This window comes from Astyanax mexicanus, chromosome 4, assembly GCF_023375975.1.
Source record: "Astyanax mexicanus isolate ESR-SI-001 chromosome 4, AstMex3_surface, whole genome shotgun sequence".
NCBI classification, from domain to species: domain Eukaryota; kingdom Metazoa; phylum Chordata; class Actinopteri; order Characiformes; family Acestrorhamphidae; genus Astyanax; species Astyanax mexicanus.
In genome coordinates, this window is record NC_064411.1 from 12,331,716 (window position 1) to 12,347,054 (window position 15,339).

Below are 15,339 nucleotides of genomic sequence, written 5' to 3' on the forward strand. Positions count from 1 at the left end.
AGCCCATTAGCTTGTAAAATGACCCAGTGTTGTTACCAATACCACACCTAACAGCTAAAGTTAATTATAAAGAAAAGGATTAACCATTACAGACAGCTTGTATATTATCCTACCATTTAGTCTATATAACAACAACTCATCACAAATGTAATGTATTTAAGGCTGCTAATATATAAAATGTGATTCAGGCTGCTAATAGTATATTATTGTTTGAAATTGCCTACCTGCTTAGTTATTTAGATAGCATTGGTTAGGTTAGCTAAAGGTGGCTAGAACCTTATGTTACCTTCAAAATTAATGTACCCCTCTATGCAGTTGCTTTATTTTTTTAAAACTTATTTGATATTTTTCTCCATCGTTTGTGGTACATAAAAAGCTGCACACAGCTGCACACACATGCATATTTAAAAAAAGTGTTCGCAATAGTAAAATGTTTTATAATGTGATTTTGTATGTGGGAATAATGTTTGCATGTAAGATCGGAGCTGATGTGTTTCCTTAATGCGACTGGCAGAGAGAAAAAGAGAACTGTTTAATAGGCAGAACTGGCACATAATAAGAGACCAAAGTAGCTGATGTTCGCTATCTATCTAATGTAACCAGCGATTTTTATTTTACCAGTAGCAAACATCATCTAGCTATCCAATGGAGAGGGGGTTTGATCCTCAAACGGCAACTGGCAACAGGAAGTGACACCTACTGGCACCTGCCATTCAGAAACAGATACATGCCATGATAAGTGTCTTTGCTAAGCGGCATGTATCCGTTTCTGAATGGCAGATGCCGCTAGCGAGCGCCGCTGGCCAGTAGCGTTCGTGGCTATCCAATGTTCACAGTGCTTTTTTTAACCAAGTAGCTAATGTTATCTAGCTAGTCAATGTTACCAGTGCTTTTTTAACCAAGTAGTTAATTTTACTTTGCTGGCTAATGTTACCAGTGTTTTTGTCCTGACACCAAGTCAGGACATATTTTATTATTTTAATTTGGATACAAACTTTCCTGCACTTCCTTCTAAGTAAGATAATGGGGCCAGCCAAGGCATCAAATCAGCATTTCTTGCATTTCAGACATCAATAGACGCTGCATTGTCCGACATCCATCCATTTGCGTTTTTTTTCTATTTTATTTTAAAGAAACAAAAACATCTTTTATAATTAAAATTAGGGATATGAAAAGATCCCGAGGCACGAGATCTCGTGAGATTAAAATGTGACGATATTTCTCGTCAAGCTTAAACCTGTCTTGCGGGCAGTGTTGGGAAGGTTACTTTTAAAATGTAATCCCTTACAGATTACTGATTACATCACTCAAAATGTAATTTGTAAAATAATCAGTTGCATTACTTCAAGTGAGTAACGTAATCTGATTACTTTGGATTACTTAAAAAATTGTCATTTTTTTAAGCCTGAATGAATGTAGCAACCACATACTGCATATTATTATTTTATTTTTCTTTCCAGTTAACAAATAGATAAAAAAAAATAAAACAGCCTTTTCAATCACTCTATAAAAATACTTATGAAACCATTTCATCAAACAATTTTATGAAACACTTCTATAAATTGATGATAAAACCATTAAAAAACATAAAAAAACAAACAATGTAACAACAACTGTAAGTTATCTATTTGCAGGTTTGCCACCAGTGTTAATTTTGACAAAAAATTTTGATTAATACTTAGTCATAGTCTTGTGACGAAAATAGCATTTAGTTTTAGTAACAATTTAGTCATCTAAAATATTTTTAGTTTTAGTCGACTTATTGTCATAAGAATATAATCTACTAAAATTACAGTAAATTTAGTCGACTAAAATGTAAAGGGTGTAAATGTAAATGCTTTTTCATCAGTTCCCTTGAATTATTAACTCTACACTTATACGAAATGAAACGTTTAATAACCACTTGAGTAATATTGTTAATGTTTGAACGTGTAATATATTTATATATGATTTAATGTATATTATTATTATTATAGTTGTGTGACTATATATATTTTACATTTAAAATTTTGCTCTAGAAATCAGGTCATAAAACAACTGAATAGTTAAATTATAGTTTAAACAGAGCTGTAGATGCAAAAACAGTTTTTAAATGATCTAGTTTTATCTCCAGCACTAACCCAGCACACCTACTGGAGCTACAGTCTATAAATGAGATCAAAACACACATTCACACACTGTCCTGTAGAGATGCTCTCAGGATGTACTGAGAGACTTCATGAGTTAAAGTGAGAAACTGATGAGAAAGTGCTGTAAGAAACTGTACACAGACTTTTGGGTTCAGAGATTCACTTATTTTATTGTTTTATTTTGGTTATGTTATTGAGTTTCTTTCTGACCTGTTCCTGCTTTAACACTAGCTGTATCTTTCCCACTGTGAGACTAAACAGATGATCTGATCTTAATGAGTGAGTTCTGTATCAGTTCTGTGTTTTAGTGCACTGCCGAGTTAAACACATCAGCTCATAAAATAACATCAGCATTAAAACGCGGATCTCTGCATGGAGATCTGTGTGACTCTGCTCTGCAGAAGCTGAAAGATTAGTGATGTTTTTACCGGAGATGGAGTCGCTCCACGCGGTTTACACGTTATCTTGTTTTTCGCGACGTCGAAGGAGAAATATATCGCCTCTTCTCTCTCTCTCTCACCCTGCTGAACTCTGTCGAGTTAACTTCCAGTGGAGCTCCGTATCGACAGGTTAATTCCCGGGTTTGTAACTGAGCGCGCGGCACTACTGCAGTTATCCCGCCTCTCCACCTTCGCTAAAGTAGCAGTGATTGGATCTCTTCCTAACTGGTCCCTACCTTTCACAGAACTAACTCAGTTCTGATTGGATTTCGTCCCTGCCAAACATTTTCGTCTCGCTTTTATTCGTTGACAAAATGTGAGTTAATTTTGTCTCGTTGTGTGTCCGGAGCCGCTGTGAGCCGCTGACAGTTCCCTGTCATATTAGAACGATTTCACTGCAAAATGTTATTTGTCGGTGTTGGATTGGAAGAGCGAAAATAGGAAAGTACCGCAATGTAATCCTTTTATTTTAGCAGAGTAACTGTAATCTGATTACCACTTACTGAAACAGTAACTGTAACGAATTACAGTTACTTATAATTTGTAATCTGATTACGTAACACCGTTACATGTAATCCGTTGCTTCCAAACACTGCTTGCGGGGAAAAACAATTTAGTGTGGACTTTTTAAGAGAGATCTGGCAACACAGTAGCGATAGCAGCGAGTGTGGTGGCTGACCCACTCAATCTGTAAAACCCAAGGATTTATGTCTTTCGGTCCCTCGTTTGGAAAAAAAATTATATTATTTCATGTCTAGAACATAAAAACAGGAAAGAGTCAGGACAAGAATTCACTCTCTCTTGAGCGTATTCATTCCAAACTGCTGAAATGCACTGTATGAGTTAATATAGTCCTTTTATTTTATTCACTAAATGTTTAGTTACATTTCCAGGACAACTAAGAAGAATTGATAATATTTAAGGTGGAAGTGCTAGAATGATTTACTGCTTTAGTAACATTTAGTTAGAGTTGATGAAATTTGGAGCTGCTCTCTGGTTCTACAGATGAAGTTGGGCTTCGACCGGATGCTGTGATACGCCACCGTGTCCGCTGTATTGATTTAGTAAATAAATCAGCTAAGCCATTGATGTCAGGTTCTAGTGAGACCAGAAAAGAATCAAGACTGTTTGTCTAAACAGTGGGCAGTCTTTATAAAGGCAGTAAACAGGCGTCAGCCTGATTATTGCAAGTGGTAAAATGTGGGCTACCTCTAGTGACTAGAGGACCACCAGCACCCCCTTTACACTAAGGACTTCGAAGTGGGAAAAAATACTGAAACATTTATGGTTATATGAAGATGTCTCAGATGTCAATATAGGCACCTCAGGCAGTTCTCTTCAGTTAACTGACCTGCTTTTATTGTAATATATATAACTGCATTTTTCTTTGTGTTTTCCAGAAATGAAATTATTCTCCTGAAATTCATCACCAACAACCAGGATATTTAACTAAGAGCAATGTTAAACTGCTGAAAGAGTTGAAGCACAAGCCGTCCTGAAAAGCCTCCAGAACACGCAGAAACAGTTTGCTACATTTAACAGACAAATGAAGCCAAGTCCTGACATGGAGAAACAGCACTCTGTCAAGAGTTTTACTAAACAGAGTAATCTCAAAATTCACCAGTACATTCACACAGGAGAGAAACCGTATTACTGCTCAGACTGTGGGAAGAGTTTTACTGAACAGAGTCATCTCAAAAATCACCAGCGCATTCACACAGGAGAGAAACCGTATCACTGCTCAGACTGTGGGAAGAGTTTTAATCAACAGAGTAATCTCAAAATTCACCAGCACATTCACACAGGAGAGAAACCGTATCACTGCTCAGACTGTGGGAAGAGTTTTAATCAACAGAGTAATCTCAAAATTCACCAGCGCATTCACACAGGAGAGAAACCGTATCACTGCTCAGACTGTGGGAAGAGTTTTACTAAACAGAGTCATCTCAAAAATCACCAGCGCATTCACACAGGAGAGAAACCGTATCACTGCTCAGACTGTGGGAAGAGTTTTACTAAACAGAGTAATCTCACAATTCACCAGCGCATTCACACAGGAGAGAAACCGTATTACTGCTCAGACTGTGGGAAGAGTTTTACTGCACTAAATTCTCTCAAAATACACCAGCGCATTCACACAGGAGAGAAACCGTATTACTGCTCAGACTGTGGGAAGAGTTTTACTGCACCAAATTCTTTCAAAATACACCAGCGCATTCACACAGGAGAGAAACCGTATTACTGCTTAGACTGTGGGAAGAGTTTTACTCAGCAGAGTAGTCTCAAAATACACCAGCGCATTCACACAGGAGAGAAACCGTATTACTGCTCAGACTGTGGGAAGAGTTTTACTCAACAGAGTAGTCTCAAAATACACCAGCGCATTCACACAGGAGAGAAACCGTATTACTGCTCAGACTGTGGGAAGAGTTTTACTGAACAGGGTGCTCTCACAAAACACCAGCGCATTCACACAGGAGAGAAAACTCCATCCATGCGATTAAAAGTGCAAATCGCAAATCTTTCAGACTGAATACCTTATCCTACACAAATGTTTCACTTTGTCACTTGGGACACGTTCCACCAGAAACAAACAAGAACTGAATTTAACAATGGATTTTACAGGTTCAGCAAAATGAATCTCATCCAGCGATCATGTTTATTGAATTCCATTATGTTAAATTATGAATTCCGTTATGTTTTATGTTTATGTTCGATATTCCAGGACATTCTTTGTGAGACAGAGCTGAAGTTTTAGGGTAGTTACGGTAGGAGTTCAGTTCTGAAGAATGGAAAAAACGTAGTCTTTAAAATTTAGATGTCATAGTGAGTAGGATTCCTAACTGGCAACTAATTGTTTTGGACCAAACCTTCAGAGCTTATGATTTTAATCCCCTTTCTAGTATATGCAGATTTGATTATTTCTATGAATTTCTAGTATCTCTGTTTTCACTCTGTGGAAGCCGTCCTCAATTCCCCAAGCTTAGCATAGCTTAGCTTAATGCTATTAACCGCTAGGCCCATCTGCATGAAAGAAGAAGTGAAAACACCAGCTGAGGAACTCCAGAGAGTGCTCCCAAAAGTGAGACCCAGAGCCGCAGAGAGACGACACTGTGCCGGGTACTGCCGTGTGGACCGGAGGAGCATCCAGACTCTGCAGAGAGGCCAACAAATTCCTTTCCAGAGGTTAAATAAAACGCTCCATCTTTAGTTCCCATACTGAAATCAACCTCCTCCGGGCTTGAGTAGCGCAGTGAGATTGTGGGCTCATTCATTCCCTCTGATGGGGTTCTTCTTTGTCTATGGTTCAGTCATTCTGATTAAAAATCTGTTACCATAGAGGGATGTTTGGTTGTTGTATTACACAAGTTTTATGCTCTCTTATCTTTTTCTTATTGAATATTATATGTTGTTTAAGGTTTTTAATCTCCAAAATGTACTAAGAATATCCAAATTTTGTAGTTTCTTAATTGTTTTTATCCACTACAAACTATTATCTTTGTATTACTTCACCTCTATATTTACTCATCTGTGTTTTTTTAATAAACGGCTTTTAGATTGCAGATCTGCAATCTCATTGTGTTTTCTCAACATATGTTGGACATGAAACCTATAGGCCTGAGATTGTCTCATGTTATTATTTGTTAAATACTCAAAGGCGCCCAACAGAGAAATCCAATGTAAAATGGATTTGTGTTTAAGTGTAACATAATAGTCAATTTAAGATTGAAATTCGGAAAAATATGTTTTTTTTTTTGTTATTGGTTCAGGCTTAAAAGGGTTAAATATACAATAACTTCCAAAGGTAGAGTAACATGGGTTTAACTTGTATTCATGTTTATAAGTTTTTTTTTTATGTGAATGCTTGTGGGTTGTGTTGTTTTTTTTTGAAGAGCATAGTCATTCACCAACTATACTTAATTGTTTTATACTTAATTATTGACCATTATTATTGGTAGCTTGTCTAGCTAAATATCCAAACACAGCATTTGCTATTTTACTGACCAAATGTATAAACAAAGCATTTCCTGTATTACTGACTACTAGTATTGATAGCAAGCTAACTAAATATCCAAACAACAGTATTTGCTGTTTTACTGACCATTATTATTGCTAGCTAGCCTAGCTAAATGTACAAACAAAGCAGTTGCTTTTTTACTGACCAATGTTAGTGTTTCAGTACTAGTAACAGTGTTTCACGTCCGGTAAATTTGTTTTATTTCTTGCAATTTTTTTTTCTTATAATTTGTGTTCTCTTTCAAGCATTCATTCGGTATCTCAGTATGGGATACGCCCCTTTCGCATATTCCTCATGTAGCCCCGGCTAAAAAATGTAAAACTCCCTAGTTCAAAAATAGATAAATACAGTAATAAATAAAGTATTATAAATGCATAGTGATGGTTTAAACGAGTACTAAACATGTTCAAAATAGTCATTGTGTTTGTCTAAATAGTTTAAAAAGAAAAGAAAAGCAGTACAGATTACATATTTCATTTTTTCTTGTGTTTTTGCAAGAAGGTCACTTAAAAGTGATTAAGGGAGCTGCTGAGGGAGAAGTGCACAGGTGAGGGTGGAGTAGAGGATTGGAACGGGCCCGCCCACGGGACGAGAGAGAACAGCGGAGATGTGGGAGTCCTCACAGGCTGAACTAAATTCACTAATAATCAGTATTAATTAAACTAACCGGTAATTTTAAGGACACTGAAGTCCATACTGAGAGTGTGCTGGTGGATAAAGCTGGGATAATCTCTCTATAAGTAAAGTTCTGTTAGCACTGTTAGCTTAGCCAGCTCGGCTAGCTGTGTTTAGCCTCGTGTATTAGCTGCTCTGCGCTAGCCGTGAACTCTCCGCTGCAGCGCCGCTCCGACAGACTGTTCCCCGGACTGACTCGCGCTCTCTCCGCCTCCACTGAACACCAGGACCGCTAACACTGCTAACCAGAGAGCGCTCTGAGTCCCCGCGTGGATCAGAGTTCCTCTGAGGGAAAACGCTCCGTGCTGCAGGACCCCGCGCTCTGCTCCCGCTCATATTCACTGAATCTGAGGTAAATCTGAAACTCTTATTTCTGCTCGTTAGAGTAAAGCGGACATTAAGCTCCGAACCAGACCTGCACCGTTTAGTTCTGTTCATTTCATCTATAATTCTGTTCTTTATGAGTGTATTCTTTAGAGTGGGCCCACATATTTAATTTAAGATGGTATTTTATTTTACAAACTAACTTTAAAAGGTATTTTTTCTTATTTAAGGTACATTTCTGATTAAGGGTTTAAATATATAACTGACAGTGTAGTTCTGAAAGTAACAAAAAGGGGTATATTAACCTAAAATCAATCCTATAGATAAAATCTAAGATACTACTTCTAAAAATAAGGTCTAATCCTTAAATATAATTCTGAGCAATAATAATCATTAAACCAATTGTTTATTTATTTAATTAATTAATTAATTAATAGTCATTTAAATAATTGGGGTACTGTTTAAAATATAACTCTTATTTGTGTCTTAAGTTTACATATGGGTATTTGCACACTATACACTGTGTGCAGAATTATTAGGCAAATGGGTATTTTGATCACATCATCCTTTTAATACATGTTGTCCTACTCCAAGCTGTATAGGCCTGAGAGCCAACTACTAATTAAGTTAATCAGGTGATGTGCATCTCTGTATTTAGAAGGGGTGTGGTCTAATGACATCAACACACTATATAAGGTTTGCTTAATTATTAGGCAACTTCCTTTCCTTTGGCAAAATATGTCAGAAGAGAGATTTGACAGACTCTGAAAAGTCAAAAATTGTGAGATGTCTTGCAGAGGAATGCAGCAGTATTGAAATGGCCAAACTTTTGAAGTTTGATAACCGAACAATCAAGCGTTTCATGGCAAATAGCCAACAGGGTCACAAGAAGCATGTTGGAAAAAAGGCGCAAAATAACTGCCCATGAATTGAGGAAAATCAAGCGTGAAGCTGCCAAGATGCTATTTGCCACCAGTTTTGCTATATTTCAGAGATGCAACATTACTGGAGTATCAAAAAGCACAAGGTGTGCGATACTCAGGGACATGGCCAAGGTAAGGAAGGCTAAAAAATGACCATGACCACCTTTGAACAAGATACATAAGATAAAACGTCAAGACTGGGCCAAGAAATATCTTAAGACTGATTTTTCCAAGGTTTAATGGACTGATGAAATGAGCGTGGCCAGATGGATGGGCCCGAGGCTGGATCAGTAAAGGGCAGAGTGCTCCACTCCGACTCAGACGCCAACAAGGTGGAGTTGGGGTACTGGTATGGGCTGGTATCATCAAAGATGAACTTGTGGGACCTTTTCGGATTGAGTATGGAGTGAAGCTCAACTCCCAGACCTACTGCCAGTTTCCAGAAGACACCTTCTTTAAGCAGTGGTACAGGAAGATGTCGGTATCGTTCAAGAAAAACATGATTCTCATGCAGGACAATACTCCATCACATGCATCCAAATACTCCACAGCGTGGCTGGCCAGTAAAGGTCTAAAAGAAGAAAAAATGACGCCATGGCCCCCTTGTTCACCTGATCTGAACCTGTGGTCCCTCATAAAATGTGAGATCCACAGAGAGGGAAAACAGTACACCTCTCTGAACAGTGTCTGGAATGCTGTGGTGGCTGCTGCACTCAATGTTGATTGTAAACAGATCAAGTAACTGACAGAATATGGATGGAAGGCTTTTGAGTGTCACCGTAAAAAAGGTGGATTTATTGGTCACCGATTCGTTTTTGGTTTTGTTTTTGAATGTCAAACATGTTCATTGCTAAATTTTGAGTTGTTATATTGGTTTACCTGGTGAAAATAAACAAGTAATATGGGTATATATTTGGTTTTTTTTATTAAGTTGCCTAATAATTCTGCACAGTAATAGTTATCTGCCAAAACAGATATCCTCATTAATATCTAAAAACAACCCACTCCAACTCCAAAAATATTAAGCTTTAAGTCTTTTGGGTTGATTGAGAACAAAGTTGTTGTTCAATAATAAAAAGAATCCTCTCAAATACAACTTGCCTAATAATTCTGCACACACTGTAGTTGTACTATTGCATCTAAAAAATGTGCTAAACTGCTCTGTCTTGAAAAGATATAACTCTTGTTGATTGAAGCCTGCTATTAATGTATTTTTTTGTTAAAAGTACTGAAAAGGACACTCGATTCTAAGCCTTATTTTGCCCTACCGTTTTGATACACTCAGTATCAAACTCAGTAACTACTGGCTCTTTTATATACCTGTGTGATAGTCCTTTTATTGTGTTTTATATTTTCTATTATTTTGTTTAATTTCTACAAACATAGAGAAGGGAAAGAATAGCTAGAACTCAGGCCCTTATTTCTTCCAATTAACTTGGGATTAGGGGTGGGCGATATGGCCCTAAAATAAAATCCCGATATTTCAGGGTAATTTTGCGATAACACGATGTACTTGGCAATATAGGAAAACAGAAAAATAATTAATTAATTTCAGGAATATAGTATAATAGTATAACAGAATAATCATAATGTGGCAAATAAAAATATAGCATAAAATAATATAATGCAGCAAAAAATATTGCAGAATATTTAGTGCATGCATATAAACTGCATATAAATAATTGACTTCTTTTAAGACAGAACATCTCTATTATCACGATATGGATTTTTAATATCACTATTTTTCTGTGTCACGATATATTGTATAGGATATAATATTACCCACCCCTACTGGGGATAGGGGTTACATAAGCAATACCTAAAAATAATAAAAGAAAATAAATAAACTAAAAAGAAATGTGGAAAAATAGCTAAAACAAACCAGCATTAAAAACTAAAAGGTTTACTAAAAAAAATAAAGAAACTGAAAACATACCAAAGATCATAAAGATCACCTTCATGTCTGAAGGTTGTTAGAGACTAGAAGGTTAAAATGATTTAGTGACACCAGCGAGCTGAGCTTTAGAGTTTCCTGTAGTGAATTCCAGCTCGCTGGTTCACTGTAACGAAAAGCAGATTTTCCCAGTTCATTTAAAACTCTCGACTATCCAGTTACTGGAGTGAGTGTGGTAGGTTATTTTTTAAGAAGCGTTTATGTGATGTACGGTGGCATATGGTGAGGAAGTGCTTTAAAAAAGAAAGTGAACCAATGTGTTTCCCGGCGCACAGCAAGAGAAGACCATGCAACTTTTTCATAGAGTGAACAGTGATGTGTACCAGTAATCTTAGAGCCGCATGATACATAAAATCTACTGGTTTGAGTGTAGTGGCTGACGCATGTCTGTAAATCACATCACCATAATCCCCAGACAGCACAGGTACGTCGGAGAGACTGCGATGCTCACAGTTACATCGTTACATTGTCGCTGAGACCTCCTTACGCGATAGACAAGCAACGTCCCACCGCTTCCTAAAAGACGTACCTGAATAGGAACCTGATGCTTGTGCGTTCTCTATACACAAAAGAACCATGTCAACGTGGTTTTTTTTTTACTCCTTGGGAGTTATCTTAACAACCATCCGTATAAAACAATTTAAAAAAGGATTAACAAATCAAATGTAAGATTAATTATATTTCCTGTTATTCAGATTTCGCCTTTAAAATATTTAAACAGAGATATAAAGATGTAAAGAGACTGGCAGTTTACAATTTTGAAAAGTTGTATTTCAGAACTTATTTACATACACAAACAAAAACTTAACAACAGGTTACTAAAAATTATAAAGTTTGTGAAATACAAGATGTATGAAATATTATTATTTTTATTTTTTTGTATTTCAGAGCTAATTCACATGCACAAACATAAATGTAACAGATTTCTAATAAATTATAAAGTGTATGAAATATTATTTCTTTTAAAAGTTGTATTTCAAAAGTAATTTACATGCACAAACAAAAATGTTACAGGTTACTAATAAATTGTAAAGTGTACATTAAATATTATTTTGAAAAGTGCTTTTGAACCAATTCACATTCGCATAAACCAGAACTTACAAATGACTAATGAATTATAAAATATTTGTTGTTGTTGTTATTGTATAATTATTCAGCGTGGTCTTCCGCGATGAAGTCTGTGAGGTGCCAGACGAAGCCAGTCTCTGATCGCCTTTTCTGCATCAGCTTCACTTGGATTGGACAGCTGGGGATTTCTCATCGCAGACGCTGTAAGTACAACATTGTTTCATTCATATATATTGGTATATATACAGGTGTTGGCTGCTAATTTGTTCATTTGGAATATGTTTCTTGCCAACATGTTGCTAGGTTGTTGCTAAGGTGTTCCTATGGTCTAAACTATTAGGTGTCTTAGGTCTAACCGTAGACCTAATAGGTTGTGAATAGCAGATTTTTTATTATAGCCCTCTGAATTTGGCATTTTAGAAGATTCATTGAAAATAAATAGCCTGTTCTGCCTATTTTCAGTTGCCCTCACTCCAGATTATCAAACCGTCTGTTGAAATTGATACCAAATTATGAAAATATAACTATTAGACGACTGAATAAGACAAGGTAAATAAGAAGCTAACTTCAGCCTCATACATGTTTGCTACACTGCCACATAGTGCTTTGTGTGCTGCTTAATAGACAGTCTAGTAATAGTAATTGTTACCTCGTCTGTATTTCAATGTCAATCAACCAAATTCCAATTCAGGTAAGTATTAGTATTAGTTACTAGCTTAATCATTAACAATTTATTTCCCTGCAGGTACTCACTCCCCACCCTGACTCCTCCTCAGGTTCCCTCCAAACGAGAAATTCGCATATGGAGACAGGTAAGGGACATCGTAATGAAAGTCATTTTTAGTGTCTTTAAATTTGTCCCCAGAAACTTTTAGGAGCCATGGTGATGAATCAGGCCAGCTGATATCATCACACAGTGTCAAGCTTGTAAAAATAAAACAACTTTATTTGTTACATACAATCATGTTCAAAAAGGCTCTACTCAAAACCATACATAACATATTCTCTTTCAATCTGAAGAACCACTATGCCATGCAAAGAACCATTTAAGGCTGAAATGCTATTGTGAGAGCCTAAACTTTGAAAAAATGCTGACACAGCATTAAACCTACAGGATATTTTTGATACCCTATGTTAGCCTCTTAGATAACGCTACCAACATTAAAAAAGTAGGATCTTTTGACAGTCTAAAAACCATATCGGTGTTAAGTAGTAATATTGAGCTACATTCTTTAACTGTATACCAGCAAGTTATACTTACATATGGAGAGGAATTAGTGCCAAATTGAAAAGCAGTCACTACACTACAGTGCCTTTTCACAGTAAAAAGCAAAGTGACAGTATACATGGATTTACATTTTAAAGCAAATTGCTTTATTTGTGTAATTCAATACATGCCACTTTAAAATGCAATCAGTTCAACTGTTTTGTATTCCACTGTGTTTTGGCTGTGAACGTTCCAAACACAGCACACTTTTGTCAGGAGCAGTGAAACACTCATGCCGAGAGTTCACTCAGAAAGCAAAGTGATTTTTCGCTAAAATCCACCTGTTAAAACGCACGTTTTTCAAACCCCACTAACCATTTTTTTTAATGTGCTCTGATTAACTTAACGTACACATGTCATGTTTTTCTGGATGTGGATACCAGCCAATCAAGATGCTTTAAACACTCATTTTGGTTAAATGTGATTGAACTGTGATTTTATTTCATTGTGGCATGTAAAGATAATATAATAGTGGTTTAAGTTTTCGTTTTGCCACATATTCTGCATTTCACATTTTTCCAATGACTGCTTTTAAATTTGGCACTAATTGCATCTTAAGACTTAAGAGCGACACTAAATTAATTCATATAATACGCAGTGCAGTTTCTTTCTAGAAAAGCCATCTTAAACGTTCTTAAAAAGTCATTTTACTCAGTGGTGTCCAATTTTATCTAGAAAGGGCCTCTTTGGCTGCAGAAGCACACATGATCGTTTTTTAAAGACTGATACCAATATTAAGCCTCTGTGTTCACCACTGTTGTAATTATGTACATAGAAAATCACCAAACAAAGCTATTTGAGATTTAGTTTTTTTATGGTAAAATGTTTGGTATACTTATATATGGTCTTATTTTGATACTTACATATTACAAGTTCTTTGATGCGAGAGTGCCCAATTCCTTTTTTTTTCTCCTCTGCCACACCAGTTCAGAGAGACCGCCAGGTGGGGGGCAAAAACTTTCTCATAAATTCTCCATAATGTTTTTTTCAACGTTTGCCCCCCACCTAATGACAGCTTTGACATCTGTAGACAGACAGATGAATGTAACCAGGGACTAAATTTAAGGTTTTTTAAGCTTACGAGATATGAGGACAAACATTAAGGAGTTCATAAGAGCGTTCTTTAAAGCAACCCTCACATCAAATATATTCTTAAGAAATTCTTCAATCTTCTTTTAAAAATCTTGATTTTCTGTTGTATGCTCCTGTTGTTATGTTAGCTTATCACTAATTATGAGATGCAGTTTGAATGAAATGTTAATTGCATTAACCAGTTATATACTTTTTCAGCTGCTGAGCATAGGCAAATTGAGGAAAAACATAGTGAATACATTTTGAAAAGAATATATAGAAAACAAGGAGCAATGGTTGGGTAAAAAGCCTGAAGGGGAACTCCTTGATACATATATTTTTTACATAAAGTTTTATGAAACTCATTGAAAGTTATGTTTTAGAGAGTTGTCTTTTTACCTCTCACAGTTTAAGAAAAGTTTGAGTCTGCTGTAAGAAAATAATAATAATGTATTTATTTAGGATTATCTCTTGTTCTTAATTTTGTACTCAAAAGAAAGAAAAGATAATTACTTTTTTCTTAAAGAAATGTTTATCTTTTACAAGATGTTTACAAAATGTTTACTCTGTGTGAGTTAAAAAAGGTATATTTCAATACTGACCTTTTTTTTTTCTTGAGGCACGGTTGGTCAGATCTTTTTCTAGGCCCTAAAAATCCTCTGCACACTGGAGGGGAAGTACATTTTCTTCCAGATCCTCTTCCAGTGGTGTTGGAAGATTTCTGCCCCTCTCTCCAGTTTATTGCTGCAGTTGCAGCTGCACCTCACCAATGGCCTCAAGGATGCATCGTTCAGTGGCTGCGACATATACAACATGCATAACATATATATATTTTAATGAATATTCATTTCATTATATACATGGATATATTTCAGCAGGTATGTTTAGTGAAATTGTATTTATTTTGAATAATGTTGTTGAAAACATACGGGTGCACTGGGAGGGTATTAAACGTCCTGAGCTATGAGCTCTTGATGCTTAAAAAGTAGTAAAAACATGCAATAATTAGAGTCAATGCAATAGCATGGCTGTAAATGATCAGATTTTCTTATACTTATAGCACCCTCATAAAATCTAATTCAATCCTTTTGTTCTCTGAGCAGTGAATAGAACTTATAAATATTGATTGCCCACGGTAATTTATCTTTTGAATTGTTGTAAACAGTATAGAGTTCCTTCAATTAACATGATTTCAATAATAACAGAGCAGACATGATTTAGGTATGCAAGCCATGTGCTGTTGTTGGCATTGTACTCCCTTTGTAATGCAGTCTTACTTTGACACCCAGGCAGTCTCCAATTGTTGGCCTCCTCAGGCCGTTGCCTCACTGTGGAAGAATTTTGGCCTATGAACAATTTAATGATATATTTCATTTAACCCTGTTAAAATCCCAGGCATATGACACCACTAAGGCTTAAAATTCAATATCTTCAGGGACTTCAGCAACAACTATATAATATAAAGACCTA

At 36.1% G+C, this 15,339-nt stretch overlaps 2 protein-coding genes and 1 long non-coding RNA gene across 7 annotated transcripts in view; 2 read left to right on the forward strand and 1 right to left on the reverse strand.

The window, feature by feature from the left end:
- LOC125801341 (zinc finger protein 239-like) overlaps positions 1–6,101 on the forward strand; it is a 289,352-nt gene extending 283,251 nt beyond the window's left edge. For all 4 annotated transcript variants that reach the window (XM_049477904.1, XM_049477906.1, XM_049477905.1 and 1 more), the window contains exon 2: positions 3,970–6,101. In XM_049477904.1, coding sequence (XP_049333861.1) covers positions 4,116–5,102 — 987 coding nt within the window. In that variant the 5' untranslated portion in view covers positions 3,970–4,115 and the 3' untranslated portion in view covers positions 5,103–6,101. The remainder of the gene's footprint in view (positions 1–3,969) is intronic.
- Positions 1–15,339, forward strand: part of LOC111189946 (uncharacterized) — a 131,133-nt gene that overhangs the window by 115,636 nt on the left and 158 nt on the right. The window contains exons 1-3 of one of the 2 annotated variants that reach the window (XR_007438798.1): positions 7,212–7,614; positions 11,621–11,734; positions 12,277–12,343. This is a non-coding gene — a long non-coding RNA (uncharacterized LOC111189946). Of the gene's footprint in view, positions 1–7,211; positions 7,615–11,620; positions 11,735–12,276; positions 14,495–15,339 lie in introns of those variants that run through there. The other variant, XR_007438797.1, reaches the window with a different exon arrangement.
- LOC125801354 (zinc finger protein 239-like) overlaps positions 1–15,339 on the reverse strand; it is a 38,308-nt gene that overhangs the window by 8,054 nt on the left and 14,915 nt on the right. The gene's annotated exons all lie outside the window — the stretch shown is intronic.